Below are 24,793 nucleotides of genomic sequence, written 5' to 3'. Positions count from 1 at the left end.
GGGGGGAAGGATCGGAAGAGGAGAGGCCGACCACTGGCACGGGCACGCCCGCAGTGCAGCCAGGTCAATCAGCTGGATGTAGATGGGGACCGCGTCTCAGTCAGTAGCGGAGATGTAGCCACAGTATACTTGCCCAACCAGGCGGTCCGCCCCCTCTGACCGGTCCGCGCCGTCCACGCGCCACAGGGCCCCGGCCGCGACACAGCACGGGGTCGTAGTATGAAGAGTCAATTGCAGCGCCTCACAACAATGGCCCCCCTAGGCACCGCAGTGGGCCCGCGCCACGCGGACGGGGCGAGCAACAACAAGTCCAACGTTCATGCCCCTCAGCGCCCGAGCCGCGCAGCCTCACGTCTCAGACTCAGCGTTCAGCGCTGTTTCTCGGCTCAATGCGTGCGGACGGCGGAGGGGGGGGGGTGAGCCCCGAAGGCTTTCCACTGCCCCCGTAGATCTTGTCCGCTCCGGTGGCCGACACGGATGGCTCCTCACCGTGTTGTTACAGTCGGCTCCTCACGGCGCCCCAGCCCTCAACCGTCCCCTCGTCCCTCCAGCAGCGCAGAATCTCCTGTGCGGGTCACCCTCGCAGCCAGTGTCGACAAGAGGCTCGTCGTAATCTCCGCGGTGGTCCCCTCCAGTCCCGGCCACTTCCGGTCTGCCACCGCCGGGCCGATCACACTTCCGGTCGGCTTCACCGATCACTGGGTCCCCCGGAATTCAGGCCTGCGCTCCGGGCTCATCGACACTCGGCTGGAACTCCGCTCCCAGGCATCCGATTTTCATCCGGTTACCTGCCACCTGCACCGCCCGGCCCCGGGCCGTCGGTCCCTCCGTCTGAGGTACAATTCAGCCACGGATTATTATACGGATAGTTGGAGAGGCCGCTTCGTGATCGGAGCTAGTCCTCTAAGCTGCCGCCATGTTCGCCCGCTAGCCACGCCCCCCGGTATGCCAACTTTTTGATCACAATACTTTTTATATCCTTTTCTCAAGTTTGTCATCAATTTAACCATCCCCTTTTGTTTGAGAGAAAATAGAGAATATTGCATAACGCCCTTTGTAACACTTATGAACAATGTCCACTTTCTCTGTCTTCGACATCTTTCCCTATTAATCACTGGCCCACTTTGTTGCTTTCTTCTCCCAGAGCATCTACCACGTACTCCTATTTACTCTCTTCTGAATGTAATAGAAACAAAACAAAGGCAGAACTATCTTGGGATTCCGATTTGGAGGTTAACTGGTCAATCCCTCTCTGGACAAAAATGCGGACCAAAATCAGGAAATCATCTAGAGCGGCAAATACCACGCAATCCCTTTCTTAAAATATAACAGACTTTTATTGACCTCTGCACTTTTACATACAATGAACCTGGCTACTTCTGATGCATGCTGGACATGCTCTTTGACACAGGCGGATTTAAAACATTTACTTTGTATTAGCCCTTCCGTGTTGTGCTTCTGGAAACAGGTTTGAGTTCAGGTAAACTTAATGTTTTATACTACAGTTCCCTTTTCTTTTTCTACTGTCTTTCTAGGTAGTTTATCTGAAGCTTGGTGCTCAGCCTCGCATGGCACGCATATTTTGGTTCTAATATTGGTGGCTGCTTTTCAACAGATCACCAAGAATTGGAAAGACCTCTCTAAATTATCTTTTCAATCATGGTGGTATGCGGTCTGCTATAATCACAGATTGGACACAAGTTACATTTCTCCCATGTCTTTAACCCTGAAATGTCAGATCTTGTGGTCTCCAGTTACAAAGTTATTTGACGATAGTGCACAACGTTCCTTTGCACGTACACCCGCCCAACAAGAAGTCCCTCAACCTCCCTGACTTTCCTTTTATTTCCATTTAATATGATTAAGTACACTGCTTGGTAATATAGTTATGTATGTATATTCATATGCAATACGCCTGTTTTCTTCTACTTTGTAATGGTCTCGCCCATCGCGTGCAAGCCACGAGGACTCTGTATAGCGCTGGCCTCGCGCCGCCTGCGTGCGTGCGTCTAGGCATTCCATGACAGTTTAGTTTGGTCAGTTATTTTATCCCCAGAGAGCTGTGCAGCCATGTTTCCCGTTGCTCCTATGGGACTCTATAAAGATTTCATGTCAACCTTTGGGAGTGTATTCGAATTACTACATACTTATACAGTCAAACTTTTTATTTCAGATCATGTATAATTTTTCTTTTCCTTAGTGTAAACCGTTTAGTTATGTCTTATACTTTGCATAATTATCTGTACTATGTTCCATATTCCCATGCTTTATTATGTTTTCAATAAACTCACATTAAAACTGAATAAAAGTACATAAAAAAAAATTAGGTTTATGACCCAGTTCACCTCTCTAATGCTTGCCAGGAAATGAAAAAACAATTCCTGGCAGCATGAACACATTTACGGGTACAGAACTCTTTGCCATCAGTTCAGCATTCTATGCACCAAAAAAAACCCCAGCCAAGGGGTGTGAAAATGGGTATTTAATTGCACGGTAAAGTGTGGTTAGCCTTAGAATTGAGAAGGTCCACAAAAAGTACATTTGTGGGAACTCACAATCTCCTCTGATTCCCCTGTCTACCCTGAAAAGGACTGAATCTTTACTCCAGCTAAGGAGGCAGGTGTAGATTTGTGAAGGTAGATTTACACATTCCTTCGTGATTTAGACTCCAAACGCCAGATGTACAACCGTTTCAATTTGGGAGTCACAAATTGCGTTGTTTTGCGACTCACAAATTGGAATTCACAACAGTGTCTCGGACACTGTTTGCGATACCTAATGAGGTCGCAAATTGCCGGCCTCATTAACATTCATGAGTCAGGTGCAGTTTGCGTCCCCATTGGGAATGGCTAGCATTCCCAGGGATGGTGGTATGTTGGGGTCAGCAGACCACCATGTCTGTGACTGCTTTTTAAGTAAAGCTGTTTTTTTTAATGCAGCCCGTTTTCCTTAAAGGAAAATGGGATGCATTTAAAAAAGAATAAGGAAACATTACCGTTTCATTTTTTAAGATCAGGCAGTGGTCCGTGGAACCGCTGCCTGCTCTTAAAAAATATTCTCAATGCCAGTCACAAATAGGAAGGGGCCACTGGGGGACCACTTCCCGTTAGCGATTGGCTTACCACCCATTTGAAATGGCGAGTCGCAAACCCTATTTTGCGAGTCAGTAATAGGTTACTGACTCGCAAAATAGGGCAGACCTATTTTGTGGTCGCAAGTGGACGGATTTCCCATTTACAACCGCCCAAAAGGTCATTCATCTGGCCCAAAATGTTCAGGCTTAAAAGGTTTCAATTACACCACAAATATAATTTCAGCTTGTATGTTGCAAATACAATTCTAGATGAACGAGGGCCTCCCTCTCAATGGGCACAAATCATAAAGCGTCATATTCAGACAGCAATTGCTTGGAGTATTATGAGACTCCAAAGACGTTCTATTCCATTTCATGATATGAGGACTGTGGTCTGAGAAATCTGAACATCGATGAAGGTAACAGCATTATTTTGTAAAATCAAAACGAGAATAACATTATCAGGGAATGCGAAACTCATTTCGCATCTCGCCATCTGAAGAAAAACAATGATTTGACCTGAAAAAATCCCCATTTAAAAAAATTTAATAGGTTATCTACTAAGACACAAATGGCAGTCGTTATATAAAATGCTTAGATGGATGTTTCATTTTGTTTGATTATATATCAAGGATAATGCTTGATTTATTCATAAACGTGCTTACGTACCGCTGACGTATTCTTGTTCTGGTAAGTCAGTGATGCTCAGCAGGTCTCCTCCTAGGGCCTGGCAAGCAGAACGCGCCTCCCTCCAGGAAAGGGAAGAAGAAAGACTGAAGTGGTAACAGATGTCCATGTCAGGCCTCTTCCTCCAAAAGGTGCTGCAACCCGGATCTGCACAAAAGGTTACGTTTGTTATAAACATACAAAACTACACAGTAAATGAAACACAGCAAAACTGTTTGCAAATGTGTAAACATTCATATCTTGCTCCAACAAGCAATGTAGGACTTGTGTTTACCATCATACGATTGTCCTAAGATTTCTGTGGCTTTCTGAGGTGACTAGTTAGCGAACCTTGACGGTTTTGACCAGTCAACGTCTTTTAGCTCTGTGGCTCGGTGGTACGCAACTGTTGTTTGGCTCTTTTTTATGGTACTTTTCATTGCGTGCACTACAGGCTCCTGAACATCATGTGCTTGGGTAAAACTTGTGGTGTTTACGCCAACGGTCCCAGCGCAGTTTGACACTAGAAAGGTCTGGATTTAATGTGCTAATAATGCCAGTAGTTTTAGCACATAAGAGCAGACACTAAGGAGGGAGCCAGTAGGGGTGGCTAGAGGAAGGCTGTTATTCTAAAGTAGTCCCATATGCAAGAACTTCAGTGGTGAAGGCAGGATACACTCACACAGCTAATAACATTGGGTGAGAGATGGATATTCTGCTAGTTTGATCCAAATTTCAAGCCAATTGCTGAAAGAGGCTGGTCAAAGCAAATTAGTTGTTGAAAGGGCAGACTCAAAGCTCTATCGGCCACATGCAACATTGTTGCCGTTTGCGATTTCTTAATTGCGAAAATTAAGGATTCGCAATTAAGAAATCACAAAAGGCTATGCACCAAGAAATCGAATTTTTTAGCGATTTCTTAGAATTCCTTAATTGCGATTTACAATTTGCGAATCACAATTAAGGAATCCCTTCCCATTTATTCCTATGGGCCTAGAGGCCCATAGGGATGAATGGGAAGTCATTCTCAATTTGCGATTAGCAATTTGCGAATCGCAAATTGAGAATGCAATTTCAAGGGTGCGGGGGGGTCCAAAGGACCCCCTCCCCTGCACCCCTGAAATATAACTTTAGGTGCATTTTTCACACACACATGCCCCAAGGGCATGTGTGTGTGTAACATGAAACTTTCAAAAATGCACTTTTGTGCATTTTTGAAAGTTTTCTCAAATTACCATGAAGGTCAACTTCATGGTAATTTACCTCTCCCTATTTGCGAATTCGCAAATTTAAAATGTTCATGCATTGCATTTAAGAAATCGCAAATTGAGATTTCTTAAATGCAATCGCAATTTTAGAAATCGCAACATGATTGCGATTTCTAAAATTGCGAAAAACATGATGCATCCCAATTTTGTCAATTGCATTCGCAAACGGCTGAAATTTGCGATTCGCACCGTTTGCGAATGCAATTGACAATGATGCATGTGCCCGTATGTATATTGTTATCATTAGGTGTGCCTGATAACTTGATTGTCAAAATCCAGATCTAAAGAGGTGGCATGGATAGTCAGTTATTTCTTAGGGCTTGTCATAAAATGAGAAGCAGCAGCAACTAAAGGCATGAGGAACAATTTTCCACAGAATCAAGAACTATGTTGGCTGCCCCACAAGACCTGTAAAATACTCCAGTCCAGCATCACTGTTAAGCTCATAATATGCTAACACCCTGGATAACCTGACCAAGAAACTATGTCAGACGGACAACATGTTACGAGAAGTCAGGCCTTTTTTTCTTATGTTTACACTGTTTGCATAATGTGGTAGGCTTGATTCAAGAAGAAAATAAATTGTGGGAAATATGAAACTGGATTTGTGAAACCAGCAGCACTGCACTAGCTGTAATTTTAGAAACGGTTTGACAAATAGATTATCTCCTATGTTCTTTGTACAAAGGGACATATCATGCAATTTTCTTGCAGAAGACTAATGGTAAAAAATACTGTAATTTTCATGAGACTTACATGTATTATGTGAGGACATTTTTTTTTAAATTCTCAAACTACAAGTGTTCGCAGATATACCAGTCATTTGAAAGACATAGCATTTTTCCAAGAGTTGTAGTTGTATGTGTTGCCATCCTGATTGCATTAATTCAGGATCCAAGAAAATAAAGGAAATATATCCATAAAATGGACAGAAGCAAAGCTGATAGGTGCCAGAAATAGTTATGCCTCTGCTAGCCATTATTGTCAGTAATTGTCTACATGTCAAAATAATACTACAGAACAGGGATAAAGGATTTACTGAAGAGTAAGACATTAACGGTTGTCGAACGCCGGGATCAAAAATAAAGCCCTTGCTTGGCTAAAAAGCTTTCTATCCGAACGCACCCAGAGTGTCACCATGGGTGCTTATCGGTCAGCGGAGGTAGAGATCTCCAAAGGGGTGCCACAGGGCTCCTGTTTGAGCCCTACTCTTTTTAACATCTATGTGGCACCCCTGGCAAGAGTGATGCGTAAGTACGGTTTCATCCCCGTGTCATATGCTGATGACACGCAGCTCCTCTTCCCGTTCAAAACCATCTCCGCTGAAGTGAAGAGCTCTTTTTCAGCTGGCATGAAGGCAGTAGCACAATGGATGTTGGCCAACTACCTTCAGTGCAACGTCAGTAAAACCGAGGTTATGTTGTTTGGGGAAGCTAAACTGCTTTGGTCTCCGGACTGGTGGCCCAGCGACTTGGGTGTTGTTCCTGATCCCAAATCGCTTGTGAAGAATCTAGGGGTCCGTCTGGATCAAGATCTGACTCTCAAGCAACATGTTAACTATATATCAGGTATATGCTTTCACACCATTAGCCTACTACGCAAGGTCTTCCCTCTTTTGCCTGATTCAGTGAGGAGAACGTTAGTCCAGGCACTTGTTTTAAGCAGGATTGACTATTGTAATGGTCTACTGCTTGCTGCCAATGAAGGGGTTTTGGACAAACTACAGGTCGTCCAGAATACGGCGGCCCGCTTGGTTCTCAATGCCCCTCCGAGAACTGCCTCCAAACCCCTCCTTGACCAATTACATTGGCTTTCTGTCCGGCAGAGAACGAAATTCAAAACATGTTGTCTGATTCAGAAGTGCCTAAATGGCCAAGGACCTGCCTATCTGGAAAAAAAAATCGTCCCCTACACCCCCACTCGATCTCTTAGGTCCAGCAATGATTCTCTTTTGCAGGTACCACGAGCTAAGAAAACCAGACATGGGAGTAAGGCACTCTCCATAGCAGGACCTACTCTTTGGAACAGACTCCCTCTATCACTCAAACAATGCACAGATCATCTAAAATTCCGAAAACAATTGAAAACAATACTGTTTAAAAATGAAATTTAGTGTCCTTCCACATTTATTTCTGGGTGTTCTACAGGTGTCAAAGCGCAGAGATACTCCAATGAGAGTCGATTCGAGCGCTATACAAACCAACAAATAAATAAATAAATACTTGAGGACCAGTATCCAGATAGCAATCTCAGAAAAAAAGAACATCCTACTAAGAGAACCTTTTAATATGAAGACAAATTATCCCAATAGATAATCTGTTTTTCTCTGTGCAGTATTGTGTATGTTTTAGTTGGGAGCAAGCATCTACCTGTTAGGATAACCTGATTTCATTTCAAATTATTTTTATTGGGTTTTTCAATAGATTAATAACTGTTTTAAAGTGTTACTCAGTTCACAACAAAGCCTCTACAATGAACATTAAAAAAAATACTTCTTATACAAATGTTACGGATGGTAACTATGCTGCATTATCACGTTTTCAGTCTCCCACATACAACAGACACTAGGTTTGTAATAATAGCGAATTACAAGTTGGAAAGGGGAAACAAAGAGGAGCGCACAAGCATATAGCACAAAACAATAGGCTGGTAAACAGACCGGAGGGATTGCTTGGCAGGGAGCGGATCTGAATACATGCTAAGCTTTAACACAGACTAAGCTTCTCAACACCGACCAGGAAGAACAACGGTCAGGTTATTGGAGAAGTCCCGGCACATCAAGAGTGCCACGCATTCGGATAAATAATGGTAATCACATTCTACATTTGTTTCAATGATATGACTGAATGGTGTGAAGGAGTGATTTTAAAAGGGGAATTGAATTGCACTAACATAGTGTCCCCTGCTTCTGTAATAGGCTGTTCCCGAATTCCACGAGCCTCCTCCCAGTGCAACGTAGTACTATCTGCATAGCCCCAACAGTGTAAAACCTTACACCACTGCACTTGTTGCCCCAGCAAATGCATGGTCATTAAGCGCTTTCCAAGAATAAGGGCCAAATTCAGGTAGCGTACCGTCACCTTATGACTCCTCCTCCTGGGAAATATACCCAATGCTTTCGCTTCCCAAGATGCAATTGTTGTGAGCTCTGTAATAGCAGCTGGCACGGTGTGTATAGAATGCCAATATCCAGATATTTCAGGACAAGACTAAAGCATGTGTTGAAAAACTGCAGAATGCGCTTGACATCTGTTGCAAGAGAGGTTTGCCATTGCATACATGAGATTCAGGATGACATTATATCTGTTGTGGAAAGTACATAGTTACATAAACAATGCCTGAGGGAATATAAAGCTGCTATTATTGAGAAAAAGGTAAATCATTTCTCGATGGTCACAGAATCCCCTAGGTCTCCCAGAGACCTTGATTTTAATGTTATCAACTCACTTTTCTCCCCCTAGGGCCCTAATTTAATGGACTCCTCCCAGGAGCTCTGCGATAGAATGTTTTTCTTCCAGTCAAAAATTATGGCTATATATTCTGTCTTGGAAACTTGTAAAGCGGAGAACCCCCTATCGGTCACCCCCAATTCCCCAAACCCCCTTTGTAATAATTCCATAACCACGCCGGAGGCACCTAAGTTACTCTCCTCCCCCCATCTGTCTCCTGAGCGTACAGACCTCCTGTTAGGGGGTACTACTTTAGGCTCCCCGGTGGAGGCATGCCCTTTGAAGATTTGGACATTAGGAAGGGAGGCTATTGTTCCCCACCTCACTTCAGTACTTAATGCAGCTATCTCAGTGGGGCAGTATCCCATTCCCTGCTAGACTGGGGTGGTTAAACCTCTTCTAAAGAACCCTTCGCTGGATCCGGTTGAATTAAAAAAACTATAGCCCTATCTCTTTGTTACCTGTTTTAGCTAACATTTTAGAGAAACATCTGCATTTTCACCTTAGTTCTTTCTTGGGGGATCATCCGTCGGAAACTAGTGCCTGTACTTGGCCTCTACAGGAGCAGAAGGGCTGAATCACTGTAAGGACAATATTTTCTCAACTCCCCAACCCCACTGCGCACTGCACACTAGATTCCACAGAAAGGAGGGGGAAAGGGGAATGGGAAGATAAAAAGAATGCCACAGCTATGCCACCAGGAGATCTTTCTCAGCTGGTCTCCTAGCACCTGTAATTACAAGCACTCGATTACTCTGTATATTACTCTTGCAATTACATTGCACAAATAAATATTTGCTCATACATTTGATTCCTATACCTGTGTTACTCTGTGGACTAGCTTCTCTCTTGATATTGTATTGGTCAATAAATATGTTGGAATATGTCAGCACTGAGCCACTAACGATTCTTCTCTTTCTTTTCTCACGAGATGAATGCTGCTGAAGAGCTGCTCCAGAAAAGGGTTGGTAAGTAGAAATATATATATATTTTTACATACTTCAAAACAATACCCTTGCAGGCATAGAGTGATGCATAAATTATGCAAAAAAGAAGGAGGGAACTCTGGGTAGTTCCCAAGTTTAGGTGGAAGGCAGCTCCTGTATAGAGCGCCCTCAACACCAGCGACACTCCAAATTTGCTCACCTCAAATGTCTATCAAAGTTTTTAAGCATTGGATTAGCAGAGTGCTATCCACGCTGAGATAGAAATGGACAAAGTCTTTTTACATTTGAATAGCAAAGTCTTTAAGCATAGGATTAGCACAGTGCCATCCACGCCAAGCTGTAAAATGACAAAAGTAATTTACCACTCCAGGCACAATATTACAGCTTTGGATTGGTAAAATACCATCCAAGCCAACCTGAAATGAATAAAAGCAACCCCTGACACGTGTTTCGCTGTCATTACAGCTCTTCAGAGAGGTTTAGCTTTGTCCAGACATAAGGGAGCACCCAGTATAAGTCAAAACAATACCCTTGCAGGCATAGAGTGACGCATAAATTATGCAAAAAAGAAGGAGAGAACTCTGGGTAGTTCCCAAGTTTAGGTGGAAGGCATGTTCAGACTCATCACTCATGGTTTGACCACAAGTGCTCTCAAACACTGAGGAGGTTAAAGTCAGCCTTGAAGCGTGAGCCCCAAGGGAAATATATAGTGACTCAGTGCCGACAACGATACAAAGAGGCGGTTAAATTGCGCAGGCTACAGTTACAAAAATAGGCGTGGGAGGATCTAGCAAAAGCAGGCAAGCTGAGGGATTCTGCCCTATTTTGGAAAATCATTAACAGCCCCTGCTTTGCGGACTCTGCTTGACCTTCCATATGTCATCATATCACTTCAGAGCAGTGGGTATCTCACTTTGAAAAGGTATATTCTGCAGGCCCCCAGGATGAGTTAAGGGTAGATATACCGTCTAGCCCTTTTGTAATTCCCATTAGTTTTTCGATGGCTGAGGTTCATTCAAGCATAGAGCTGCTATCGTTAAATAAGGCCTGGGGACCGATGGAATACCATCAGATCTGTTTCGTGATAATGTCGAGGTATGGGCCCCCCCTTTTGACTCAAGTTTTAAATGTGGTAGCCTTAAAGGGGACGTTGCCCTCCTGTTACATTAAGGAATCCGCACCGGCCATAGGAAGGCCAGACCTTTTTTTTGCGCATGACACTTTATGCCCTGGGGATTTGAACAGCACAAAAGAGGTATACTGTAAATTTGTTAAATTTGTTACTGAGCTTAGTAAACCCTCAGTGAGGGCTTATGTAATGTTAAAGTCTGAGCCAGGTATGGAACCATATCTTAGTGCACTTTTTAGCGCCCATGACAGATTTTTAATTTTGCACTTTACATTTAACCAACTCCACCATCTTTTAGCCTCACCAGCTGGATTTTTTACCTCATCTGAAAGAGGCCCCTGTATCTGCGATCTTAGATCTCCTCAGGACACGCTTCATTTCATTTTACTGTGTAAATTATTTTCAGTGAGAAGAAAACTATTCCTCCGGCCCTTACTCTAGACCTTTAAGTTTAGAAAGGCCAAAGTGGCACTTTTGCATTTACAGCTGCTACCAAACCCTCATACCCTCTTTGTTGTGATCAGTTTTTTTGTGGGCAGCCTACAGACCTGGTTATCAAGAATAGATTGAACCCTATTGCTTTGTATTTATGAGGTTATTATTGGCAGGATGGGGTACATAACCTTAGATTTGTGGGGTTTTTGGTATCTTGCTTCGTTTTAACCTGCTGTGCACTTTTACCTGTTTGTATTTTTATGATTGCTGTATCGTACCTTTTTATGACTGTGTTGTCATCCGAATAAAGAAAGAATTATTATTATTATTGCATATGGGAGGTTACATTTTCCTGCATGATATATACTTAAAAGGGCAAGAGGGAGTCCTTAGGCTTTAAATTCTTTCTTGTTTTTTAATTCATTTGGGAAATGCTTTCGGTCAAAAATGATACACTGTGAACATATCCAGGTCAAGTACATGATAAAGTTTAAAAAGTATAAAACATTATTCTTTTGTTTTGTTTTTAGATTTCCCCGTTTATCCTTCTGATTTTTTATGTACACAGTTAAAGCTAATACTGTCAGTCAGTCAGTCAAAACACTTTATTCGATTAATTAAATTCATAAAAGTACACAAAAACACACAACACAAAACACTACGTTACATAAAAAGAATCACATTTTTTAAAAACGATGCAGTTTGTAAATGGGTGAGAGAATTTCATGTAGTGATAAAAACAGCGAGAATACAAGCAACAATTAGTCAGTAGAATATGTAAAATCAGGCAACATTAATCAGTAACGAAACTCTCCTGCGTTTATGGCGTACAGCAGCGACTAAAAAACTAGCAATACAGAAAATATCCCTAGCGGAGTTAAGCATTTGCAAATACAAAAGGGCTGGTTTAACTTGTAAAAAACCCTTGTCCCTCAACAATGGAATTAAAAATTTCTTTCGAATATCAGAGTAAAAATCACAAAACATAATAAAATGCATAGTGTCTTGTGATGAAAAGTTATCGCACTGGCAGGGGCCTAGATTCACAGGATTGCCCCACCCTGGGGAGGTTCCCAATATATGATGGATTAAATTAAAACGAAATCTAGTTAAAAGCCAACGATGGAAGGGCTTAGTCACCAATTGCAAATAGGGCTCCATAGAAGGTGAGGTTAATGTTAAAAAATGAGCCCTAACTAATGGTTTCTTTAACTCCTGTTCTTCCCTTTCCGTCATTAAAAAATTAAAAAGATGGGATTTTATGCATTTTACATCTTTCCGCTTAATACATTCTGGGGAGTTGAAGAGATAATACTGTCCTGAAGAAAGTAGTGGAACAATTATGTACCCACCAAAATGTGCATTGACTGTTGATGTGTCCAGTCTGGGCCTATACACCAGAAGGAGAAAAGAAATGAAACTCGACTGGTGTATGGCGGAAGTGTTTTTTCTCAGACTGATGTATAAAGGATGTATGTAATGTGGAATGAATGGTGTGTGAGATGGGAGTATGATACAGGAGTGCTCATTTGTTGAATGATATGAGGCCAGATGTACTACCATGGTATTTTGCGACTTGCAAATTGCGCTCAATTGCGAGTCATAATTTGCAATTCGCAAAATGCCATGTACAACACAATCGGAGACACTTTTTGCGATTCCAATGGGGTCGCAAATTGCATGCCTCATCAATATTCATGAGGCACTCGCAATTTGCGACCACATTAGGAATGGCTGGCCCTCCCCGGTATGGTGGCCTGCTGGGCTCAGCAGACTTCCATGTCTGGGACTGCTTTTAAATAAGGCTTTTTTTTTTAATGCAGCCCGTTTTCTTTAAAGAAAAATGGGATGCATTTAAAAAAGAAAAATTAAACGTTATTGTTTTATTTTTTAAGGGCAGGTAGGGGCACCTGGGACCTCTGCCTGCCCCTAAAACATATTTTCCCCGGCAGTCACAAAGGGGAAGGGGTCCCATGGGCACCCCTTCCTTTTTGCGAGTGCTTTACCACCTCCTTGAAGAGGGCAGTAAATTCCAAGTGTTTTGCGACCACAATTGCGGTTGCAAAACATTCTTACATAGGGTAGAGAGTCGCTATTAGGAAGGTACGCCCTCGGAACACTCCTTCCTAAAAGCGAGTCACAAATCCTATATAGCGAGTTGCAAATAAATTGCGACTCAATAAGTAGGGTTTGTACATGGCCCAATAGTATTTTTCATGCGCAAATGGGTTGCGAACCCATATGCGCATGCAAAATAGGGTTCTACATCTCGCCCATGGTCTTTTTTAAACAAATTAATGTATATTTTCTATAATGGATGGAAAATCATGTCAAAATGTTGTATACACATAATCTCATACAGAATTATAAAATAAATGTTTTGTAAAACTAATGAAATCTGAACTTAATGAAATACATTTTCAAAATTGATTTGGATCTGTTCACTGTGGGATTTATTCCTGTGTGATAAGTAATTCAGGGTAGGAGGACCATTCTTCCATTCATTTTGCTGTTTCTGCCTCTTGTCCTAAACCTGTTTTTGACAGTTGAATCAATAGAAAGAGGGGTCCCTTTTGTGTATTTTGTTACCTCAGAAAACAACTCAGTTTCACAAGATATTTTCTGGAACTGGTGCTACCAGTCTCTAAGATCCTATGAGCAACACAGTGCAGTCTCCTTAGACTTTCATATCAATGGACCATTTGTATTTGAACTTTAAACAATGAAGCTGAGGTGCCCTTGATTTCATGTTTTTCCTCAAGCTCTATCAACCCTCCTTCAATTCCAAATGATCCACATGGTACATCAAATAAATTGCATACTTTAGGTACAAGAAAAGAATATTGGAGCATAACTGGAATCGCAGCTCTTACCCACTTTTCTCATTAAAAAAAACTCTTTTCAAGTTCCTTTGAGAATTTCATAATCTAGAACTGAACCCAGTCATCTCTGCCCTGCCACCACAAGCCTACAATGCTTTAGCAGATTACTTTCTAAAGAAAGTGCTGCATCTCAAGATTCTCCTCTCTAAATAAAAGTATCCAGTAGTTCTAGACACAGGTATCATACACTGTGCTTGACGATCTTGACCACAGACTGCGCCCAATGAGCACTGGAGGCTTGTACCCTGTACAGTTGGTTGCATCTACATCTATTTAACATGGCTCACAAAATCTAAACCGAGCCCCACCTTTTTATAGTTCTACAAAGGAAATCCCATTTAACACAATCAGAAGCCTTCTCAGCAGCCAAAGAAAGAGCTACTTTGTCACTGTTGTCATTTGTGACCTGCTACATTAACCGTATCAGAATCCTCACATTGTCCTTGGGGATGACATTAAGTAGTCATCCCAAAGTAGGCTGATTTTCATGTACAAGAGAGTGAATCAGTGATGCTAGTCTATTTGCCAGTTCCTTCACAATAAATGTGATGCATATATTTAATAATGATATCAGTCACTAGCTGGCACATCTAATGTAGTCTTCTTCCTGTTTTGGGATAGGCGAGATGAATGCTTGGTTGAATTCAGGATGCAAGCATCCTTTAGATGCAGCTTCCCCGAAGACCCAGCATAATATCTGGGCATCTTCAGCCTTGACAATGTTATCAAACTTGAAAGGCAGCCCATCATCCACCGGGTCTTGATATTATTCATGTTAGCTATGACTTTGAAGATGTACTCTAAAAAATGCTGCCTTCAATGCAGCACCGGAGTCCAGAGTTAGTCAGAGTTATACAGGAGGGCAAATATTCAGGAAAATTCACTCAGGATGTTTACCAGAAATACACACAAAACATTCTGATAGCTGATTGGGACTGAGACAGTCAAAATTGATTCTTGCTGCCTAAGTTGAGAGCTGAGCAAAATCCTCCCTGTTCTCAAAATGCATAATTCTTCCTTTTCAGGGCAAACTCCCCTTGAGTTGTAAAGTGCATTCAAGTTATACTTTGCTTAGGTCAAGTCTTTCAAAAGGATGGGTGTGATACTATTGTGAGGTCTGTAATCACCCTCTCCAATTCCTGTTGAGTAAGGTTTGCGGATGGCACGTCACCAAATCCCTCATTTTGCTCCTAATATAAGACATCCGGCAGACCAAAGTATCTGGATAGAGGCCACATAGTCCTCAGTGTTCATCAAAAATTCAGCAAGCATTGATTACAGCTTCTTCTTATGATCAGGCATGTTATCCTGAAAAGCAGTTATGCACGAAAATGTCACCCATCTTTTCTACCGCTAAACTATGTACGAGGCTCGCTTTTATATGGATGTGTGTAGATTGATGTTTGGTGACAACACTAGTTACCGGACACTATTTTCGTGCCATCGGCACAACATGATACTAAAACTGGTATCTTAAAAGCATGATATAGTTAGACGGGTTAGACGGGCTCTTTCGATATTGCACTACACTATGAAGCAACAGTGACCATGACGGCAGTAGACAGTACTGTGAGAGAGTCTGGTTTCAGTTGCCACCCCATATTGAAGACTTGGGATGAGAACAGCTATACCAATTTAACTGAGATAGCGTGTGACAGAGGAGAGTCTTTGTTACTACTCTGATATGTACCTAGAGATGTCGTTTGTTATGCTTACTTTATGCTGTTTTGAAGAGTAGGACAAGTCAGGGATCTAATTACCCTGTATTTTGTCTTATTAGAGCGGTGCTTCACTTACCTGAGCCGCAGCCGGGTGAGGCGATGCCACACACTCCTGCTGAATAGGTAAGCATTGATCAAAGTTGACCAATTTGATAGGTTATTTGTCCCAGATATAAGAAGGGATATGCTTAACACTTCGTAGTATTCACTTTTAATACTACACTTGATGTGTTTTCACTGTGTGTGTCTTTAAAATTTGTTTTGTCTTTATTTGTTATAGTAAAACAGGAGGAACATAACAGATGTCCGGGAATAGCAGGTGACATGGTGATAAATCAATTTCTTTTTTATTTATTTCACTGGTTCCACATATTGCAGTAGCGAAAACTAGGTCCTGAAGAAAGCAGTGGACGATCACGCCCATTTTCTGCTGAAACATGTCGACCATCATAATAAGGTAGCAGCTATATGTTTAAACTGCTTCCCATTTTTCTGCACTGTTTTTATCTATTGGAAGTGTGAGAGGTATTATTAAAGTTGTTTTGCCTCTAACTTCTCCAATTTTACATCACTTATATTTCTTTTTTCACGCACTGCAAATCAGTCAATACTAACTGACTGTCGGTACCACATACTACATCCTTGCATCATTAGGTTTATAACATTTTACATCTCACTTCTATCTCCTTGGTGTGAGGAGACCCAGATGATGACAAGGGCGGCACCGGACAGCAACTGATGGGTATCTTTCACATTTGAGAGATATCTTTCTATATTAGTATCAGTTATTTTTGAAGTCACACACAGTTTGAATATTTGAATATTTTCATAGATATGAGACCCATGGACACTAGTTGTTATAGTAGTATTTTGTTGGGGGCTGTGTTCATGCGAGGTCTATAAATATACCCTAGGACCCTTATTGTATCGGTGTTGTTGATGGACTTCTAATATGTAAACACAAGGAGATGATGTACGGAGTGCTGAAACTTTTCAAATACTCACCCCCAGTCACAGATCTGGGTTGAATCCATCATTATTCTTTAGCTCACTTTGCCAGCCCAGTTCAGACACAGCTATAGGCAACTCAGTATTGACCCTGTGCCTCATGGGAGCAGTTCAGCATGAACTGCCAAGCCATGTCTTCCCTGGACCGGAAACAAGCATCCTGGGACCGGTTTCAGGGGAACACCCCTCATCAGCCAGGCTAGCTTGAACCCATTGGCAAAGTGAGCAAGGGACCCACGTCTGGGCAAACCCTGCATCTTAGGGCAAACAAAGCAAACACAAGGAGATGATGGACGGAGTGCTGAAACTTTTCAAACACTCACCCGCAGTCACAGATCTGGGTTGAATGCATCATCATTTTTTGCTCACTTCGCCACTCCAGTTCAGACACAGCTATATGCAAATCAGTCTTGACCCTGTGCCTCATGGGAACACTCCAGCCCGAACTGCCAAGCCATGTCTTACCTGGGCCGGAAACAAGCATCCTGGGACCAGTTTCGGGGTAACACACTAATCATCAGCCAGGCTAGCTTGAATTCAGTGGCAAAGTGAGCAAGGGACCTACATCTGGGCAGACCCTGCCAACTTACGGCGAACAAAGCAAACACAAGGGGATGGAGTGCTGAAACTTTTCAAACTCTCACCCCCAGTCACAGATCTGGGTTGAATCCATCATCATCCTTTAGCTCACTTCGCCACCCCAATTCAGACACAGCTGAAAGTGAAAGTAAACCATCCCTAAATTAGCACCTAACTCTGTGGCCATCAGCAAATCCAGGCAGGTGCTCAAATTGAGAAGCAGAACAGACAGCCATCTCACTTTCTTATACCTCTCTGGATAACTACCCATATGAATCAAACTTCATACAAACACAATCAAAAGAAAGCAAGGCATCACACATTGACAGCATTCAGATGTGGGATACTCAAAGAAAAGATTCTGCAATCAGGACATGTCTCAGCATTTCAGGGGAGAGCTTGATTTGTCCTGTTGCTGTTTTGACCCACCTTCTGTCAGTTTTCCATTTCCAGCCCATTGCCTCATGCATGATTACAAGTGCTCATTGTCACTGAAAAAAGTAGTTGTATCCAAAACACACCAGATGCTAGCAGCATCCTCTGGTATTGCCAGGGTGTCTTCAGGATTGTGGCCCAGTAGTTGGGAGGTGTCATCGGAAGCAGATTCAAGAGCCCCAAAAAAAGTTCCTTATCATCAGGTTAATGACACTTTCTATTTTTACCATCCAATGTAATCAGCAGAGTTGCCTTCTCTACGAGACCATTCCAATTGTCTTTTTTCCTAATTTGTGGATTAAGAGATTGGAACATCTTCCTTTAAACTGCAGTGTTGTGGGAGAAATCACCAGAAATGTACACCTTGTTACCTCGATAGGGAAACGGGCCATTGTGTGTTTTTTGCAGCCAGGAATATCTGTCTTACATGCTGATGGTGCAAGTAGCAGGTAATGATGGAATTCTGGAAGCCTGGCTTGCTGATTCTTCGAGGGTGTTCCTTAGAGAATAGAGTTGAGAATGTCTGATCCAATCGGGGAAGGTGGAATGAACTCACGAGTGCCATCACTTTCTCTTGTTTCTCAAGCTTAGACACAACTTTGATCCTAATACCTTCCTGCCTACATCCGTCCTCCAAGCCCACCATTTTCCTGTGGAACAACCAAACTCCTTGACCCAAGTCAAGTAGTTCACCTTGTCTTCTAGCATGCTGATGTACACTTCTGAAGATTCCATTCTGGCTTGAAAGAAGGAAATGTCTGAGTTGATTTGAGCACTATGTCAGTGTCATCTGTACTCCCCATAACAAATGCAACTGAGGACGTTATAGTGGTTAGATCACCCATAAGCGTTTTGAGTGTGATTGCAGCTATTGCTAGCCTTTTTTGGTTGAGAGTAAACCTTCTGATGTTTACCAGTAAGGGCTTTCATGAACTCCCTGAACAGAAGTTGTCTCCAAGGTTTCTGGTGGGATATCCATGGATATTATATGATGACAGCCTAAAAGCGGAAAAGGCAGTGATACAAGCTCCTAGCGAGGACAGAACAGACAGGAACTCCAGAGCATCATAGGAAGCCACATGTGTCCCCATTGTATCACCTGGAGGAACTGAGTCAGGCATTTGAGATGGGGTTGTTGGACCTTGGCCACCCAGTTTTCAAGGCGGATTTGGTGAGCAGGGGTTAGACACTTTGCAAACTCATTGCAATTCAGAGAACATGGCCAGTGGGTGCAGTTCTCATCCACCACATTTCCAATTGTTATGTCCTAGTACAGAATAGTGGGGACCAAACAAGAAAAAAGACACATTTCAAACACACCTCATGTCTCTGTTCATGGGTAGTGAGGACAGGGTGGGCAAAGGTCACAACAGAAAGGCTATACTTTGAGCCCAATGGACATAGGGCATGGTCATAGGTGATGCTTAAGGAGTATTGAGTGCCAGTTTACTAGGTACTAGACAAAAGGTGTGGTTACAATCAACTATCTGCACCCATGTCACTTGGTGCTCTAGTGGATAATGCCCAGCATGTACTGAGGAAAATGGTAGTAGTACAAGTCCAAGTAAGCAGATACTGAAGGCACGGGTGTTGATCACAGGCTATATTGTTTGATGAATGCACACAGAACCATGCTTCAGGCAGAGATACAGGGCATCCCAAAGGCTGTGACTTGTGCACTGGGCTCACTAGACAATGACATAGACCACTTCCAGCAAGTGCAGCCAGGGACGTTATAAAACACTAGGCAGATTCATCAAACCAAAAAAGAATACAACCAAGTGTGTTGCCGATTTGTCCGGCACTTTCTTTGTTCACGCTTCCCAAAAATAACGATTGGAATTTGAAATAGAAGACTATATTTAGATTCATCACTGTAATTCCATCCCTGAACCAACCTGTTTGACACCTTTCAAGATCAAGTGTAGGTGGCCAGATCGTTTTTTTAAAAACATTTGGAAACAATTTGTCAAATAGGGCAAATTAATTACTGATTCAAAAAGGACTTTTTTCGCGTGGAGTGATGGATTAAACAACAACTAAAGACTCACTGTTAATGAGTCTGTCCATATATTTTCAAAATAACTCAAGCTTTGGAATAAGCTTGAAAGAACATCTTGCATCATGCATCTGCTGCTCAGTCACATGATTGTGTCTGTTTGTGGTTCAACAATGTGATGATCATGACATGTTGGGCCAGATTTACAAACTTGTTATGCAGTGCAGCACAGCAACCAAATATGATGCACTGTAAATCAATCGTCAATCAATCATTTTATTGTTTTAAGTGAATAAAAACGATCACAATATGATCAGATCAGAAATAGCTTTATTTGATTTAAAAGTAAATCATAAAAGCACAGAAGTAAAATACTAATTTACATTAAAAAGCAATTTTAACATATACTGCTGATCTAAAATGCATCAGTTGTGCATGATCCTACCTCAAAATTTCAATTACACATAGATTTCCTATACTTAATTACATTTTTTTTAACGGGAAACATATATTGCGATCAGTTAATTTTCCAATTTGTGTAGCATTAAAAATGCTACACAACATTGTCTTAAACCTGAAATTTTTAAAATAGGTAAAATAAGCCTTTTTCTAGGGTTGGTGTAAAACTTGCAGAATAACAGAATATGGAGCGTTGATTGTCTTGACACATCGTCGCAGGGACAGGGATCCAAATTTGTGGACCAGTCATTTATGGTGAGAAAGCTAACAAGCCTATGGAGAATCCCCAAGCTGAACCGTGTCAATAACATACGATCAAAATAAGGTTGAATATCTGAACATTATAGCATCAACTGATTTTCCATAACAGTGGGGTTCGCACTCTCACTAAAGCATCTTTTTGATTGGAGAAATGCAAGACATTCGACTTTCAATACCTTACTAGAAATGCTTCCCATGGTGTCAGGCCTATCAAAATATTCAGAATGGCCCATTTCACTCGTTATTTGCTTGATATACCTAAACCAGGGGATAAAAGAAGCTTTGTCCAGTCTTAAGCAATATTTAATAATGTCACAATTAAAAAAGGTCTCATCTGTCACCCATACCTTATGCCATAACATGATAGGCTCAACTTTGACCACATCTGTTACAAATGGTAGGCCAAGCTGCGAGCAGCAAATGTAGTTAGCACCTGGAACCGCTAGCAAATATCGTAAGAAAGCATTTTCAGTCACTTGTAATTGCTGCACATCAGTAAAACCCCATATTCCTGCACCATACAAGGCTGTCGTGAGACACTTTGATTTATAAATAAGTAATAATTCGGGCACTGGTCTACGGCCTAATTTTCTGGCGAAATTTATCACAGCACCCCTAACTCTGGAGAACGACAAGTTCCTAGCAAGAACTGCAGGAGGCCAGGACCCCTTGTTATCAAAGTTAATCTCTGAATACGAGAACCTTTTAGTGCTTTCAATTTTTATATTATCAATAAAAATGTTGCAGCCCTTAACATTCTTCTTCCCATACTTCATAGAATAGGTTTTAGTAGCATTCACTTTCAAACCTCTGGATTGCAAAAAAGAGACAAAACTATTAACAACTCTTGCAGACATAATGGGGTTCTTGCCATTAAAACCGCATCATCTGCATATAGTAAAACCGATACTGGGCCATTATTAATACTCGGAAGGTCCTGACAATGTTCTGTTAAAAACTGACCAAGGCCATTAATATATAAAGTAAAAATAAAAGGAGCGAGCACACAGCCCTGTATCACTCCTTTTCTAATTGGGAACCTGGCAGTGCACTCACCTACTTTTCCGAACCAAACTCTTGCCCCTGCATCTTTGTATAATTCTCTCATGAAATGTATGAGTGGAAGGTCAATTCCCATCTCTTCAAGAACGCCCCACAACCTATTATGCTTCACACAGTCAAAAGCTGAGCTATGGTCAATAAATGCCATATAAAGCCATTCCTCCTTAGCCTGGGTATATTTACTTATTATTAGACTTAGGTTTAACCCCTATTTGATGGTTCCAAGACCTGTACGAAACTCGTACTGAAATTTTGATAGGACGGCAGCATCATCTGCCCAGTTTTGTAGCTTATTTAAGACAACTTGTCCTACCACCTTGAAGAGTGACTCCAACAAGGATATTGGATGATAACATGCTGGGTCGTTTCGATATCCCTTTTCAAAAATTGGGATCAATATTGACTTGGACTATGAGGGGATCAGACCTTGCTGACAGCAAGTGTCAAGAACATTAGTTAATAAGGGGGCCCATAAGGAGAGATTAGATTTGTACATGTCTACAGGGACTCCATCTGGTCCTGGAGCTTTTCCCGGTGCACTAGCATTAATGGCACATACTACCTCTTCCAACGAGAAACTTATATCTGGTGGGAGCAATGGGACCTGTGCGTTTCTGGTAACATCAGATATTTCTGAAACTCAATCAGCTTCTGTCTGGACCTTATTATCATCACTATATAGGGTTGTAAAATGTTGCACCCAACTATCCTTGCTTATTGCAGCGTTTGTATAGTTTGGACCCAGAAAGGGAGCATTAACTGTTTTTCAGAAACCAATGTTACCTCTCCTTAGTCAAGCGTCAAGCAATGCCTGCCATGTGTCCTCCCTTAATTTCTCCTTTCATGCTTTAAGGGCACAACTGTACACACTTCTAGTCTGTTTAATTTCAGAGGGCTTCTGTCCTTCGTGTGTAATACTTTCTTCAGATTTGAATAGGCCTTTGTACGAAACTGATCAAAACAACCCCTGGTCTCTCGCTCTTTCTGTGCAAATTCCACTCTTAATACATTTTTTATGCCACTCGTTATATGGCAAAAGGCATTTATACACAATATGACCGTACACATACCTTTTTATAAGCATATAAAATCTTAGCTAATAATACATAATTGCTGAATGTCCTAAAAACATACTTTTTTCACCAATGTTCATAATTTACCAGTTAATATTAAGTGTTTGATACTAAGTTCTAAAGCTGCGATCGACCTAAGCAATCTGAGAATGTGAGATACATAAAATAACTACACATTCCTTACTTCAGGTGATATCAAAAAGCTGAACATTAAAGTATCAGCTTTAATGTGCCATAGTAGATAAATACATTATGGAAAAATACATAATCCTTGCTTCAAGTAGTATAGAAAATGCTGTACATTAAAATATCGGCTTGTAAACCACTAAGAAGTATTTAAAGTGACAAGGTATATTGATCATCTGATTTCTTGGTCATTAACGTGCCGCAGTGCTACTAAAATTGTCCAAACATCCATAATTAATGCTGTACCAAGAGAAATCAAGCTTTATTTAACCCCTTCGATGCTCATGACGAGCTCAGTTACACCTCTCGTACACTCATGACGAGCTCAGCTCGTCATGTAACGCGGGTTTTTCAAAACCGCCGCGTACAGCGGGAAAACCGCTAGCGCGCCTGCGGTTAAGTAGTTTAGCATGTAGTGTCAAAAATTTCAACAGTTTACAATTGATCTTTGGTCTGAGGGATCAAGGCTCTTTATAATAGCCATCCGACAATTTCGGATCCCCTGTTCATTAAAGAAGGAATTCAGCAGTAAAATACATGATTTCTTTAGAGCTGGGCATATGCAAACCAGATATATGATATCTTCCTTTGGGGCACTACAGAGTCTGCATGATTTTGAGCCTTTGCATTCCCATGCTGGTTGGTCAACCTGAGATGGTGGAACCCACAGCTTTGTCTTTAAATACACTGGATATGTTGTGCTCAGGTATGCTGCTGGCTTTAAAATTGTTATAGGAATGTATTACCATCCAGGTATGTGACCGAGCATTTTTGTCTTCGATAAGAGAGTGCAGTTTAGCGACTTTGTTGATGGCAAAGTTGAAAGCGGGATGCGTTACATTTTAGTGCCATGGGTCAATTGTGTTTGTTTCTTGCAGTGAAGACCTCAAATATTTGCTGCAGATCACATGGGGTCATTTTCCAAAGACTGCCGTAAGGTGCTGTACAGTAGGCTGCTTTGATTTATCCATATTTTGTACCATATTTTAATAGTGATATATCTTCTCCCTATGATCTGCTGTGAAAGCCCAAATTCCAGGTGAACTTGTGAGGCACAAATACTTATTTGTTGGTGTTCGTTTGCAGTTTGTCCAGAATTGCGGCATCTTTTCCATGCATAAAAGCACTTGCATAAGCCACCATTGGGAGTACAATAAGGCGTACATCAAAGGTTGACTTTTCTTCAGCGTGTACTGTTTGTACGCCTGGAAATTCAATTTATTGTCGAAGTAGCTTGATCTTGAGGGGGGTCAGGTCCTTTTCAATTAGATATTTTTTTCAGCCCTGGTGGGCCCAAGCCCGGAATATCTAAGGAGGAAATTAATATGGTATACTCCTATCAGGCAGTGAAGATCTAGTGGCCATAGGCTCCTCTAAATTCCTAGAATTAAAAAGACTAGGATGGGGGGACGTGCCTTCTCTTATGTTGCTCCCAAGCATTGGAACGCGCTACCAGCTGACCTGCGATCTTGTACCTCATTCATGGCCTTTAAGAAGAAATTAAAAACATGGCTATTGTAGGGCGTTCACTTAGTATGTCATTGTCTACTTCCTGGGGGCCGAGAGATCCCTTTGGGGATGATTCATAGGCCATATAAATAATAATAATAATAATCTAAGTTGCATTTATTTCTAATCTGTTGGCCACAGCAAATTCTGATAATTCGGCAATTGATCTTTGTAATCCCACTCTTGTGTGGCTCAGTAGGACGATGTCCGCATATGAGAGGTGAGTCAGGATTAGTGATCTTAGTCTTGGTGGGTGTCAATTTTCCTGGTCAAGCCTGGGAGATAGGTTAGCCATAAAAATGTTAATCAGGTGTGGGGCAACACATCCTAGTGTAAGACCTGTATCTGTGGGCATTCTCCTGAACAGACTCGTCCCGTCCACCAACTTAATTTGAAAACAGGTGTGTGTATACAGTTGCTCAATGGGTCACAGGGTTTTGCTATGGAGACTCCACCGCTTTAGCTTTCCTCACAAGAGAGCTCTGTCCACCCAAATAAATGCAGCTTTAAAATCTATGAAGCATAGATGCAATTTGTTTCATTAAGTGCTTACATTTGTCCGTAATTGCTGTTACCATCAATGTATTGATGGTGGTTCCATAGCCTTTCCAAAACCCTGTTTGGCTGAAAGGAATCAGATTGATAGAGTTGG

General features: G+C 41.7%; 1 protein-coding gene across 1 annotated transcript in view; it reads right to left on the bottom strand.

Annotated features, from left to right (window-relative positions):
* The window catches only part of PLA2R1 (phospholipase A2 receptor 1), a 974,624-nt gene that overhangs the window by 704,898 nt on the left and 244,933 nt on the right, over nucleotides 1–24,793 (bottom strand). Inside the window, exon 4 of the mRNA XM_078681678.1 lies at nucleotides 3,743–3,907. Within this exon, the coding sequence (XP_078537804.1) occupies nucleotides 3,743–3,907 (165 nt within the window). The remainder of the gene's footprint in view (nucleotides 1–3,742; nucleotides 3,908–24,793) is intronic.

The sequence above is a fragment of the Lissotriton helveticus genome, chromosome 3_1 (genome assembly GCF_964261635.1).
Source record: "Lissotriton helveticus chromosome 3_1, aLisHel1.1, whole genome shotgun sequence".
In the NCBI taxonomy this organism is placed as follows: domain Eukaryota; kingdom Metazoa; phylum Chordata; class Amphibia; order Caudata; family Salamandridae; genus Lissotriton; species Lissotriton helveticus.
The sequence above is the reverse complement of the archived record's forward strand: the minus strand, read 5'-3'. Positions and strand labels throughout refer to the sequence as shown.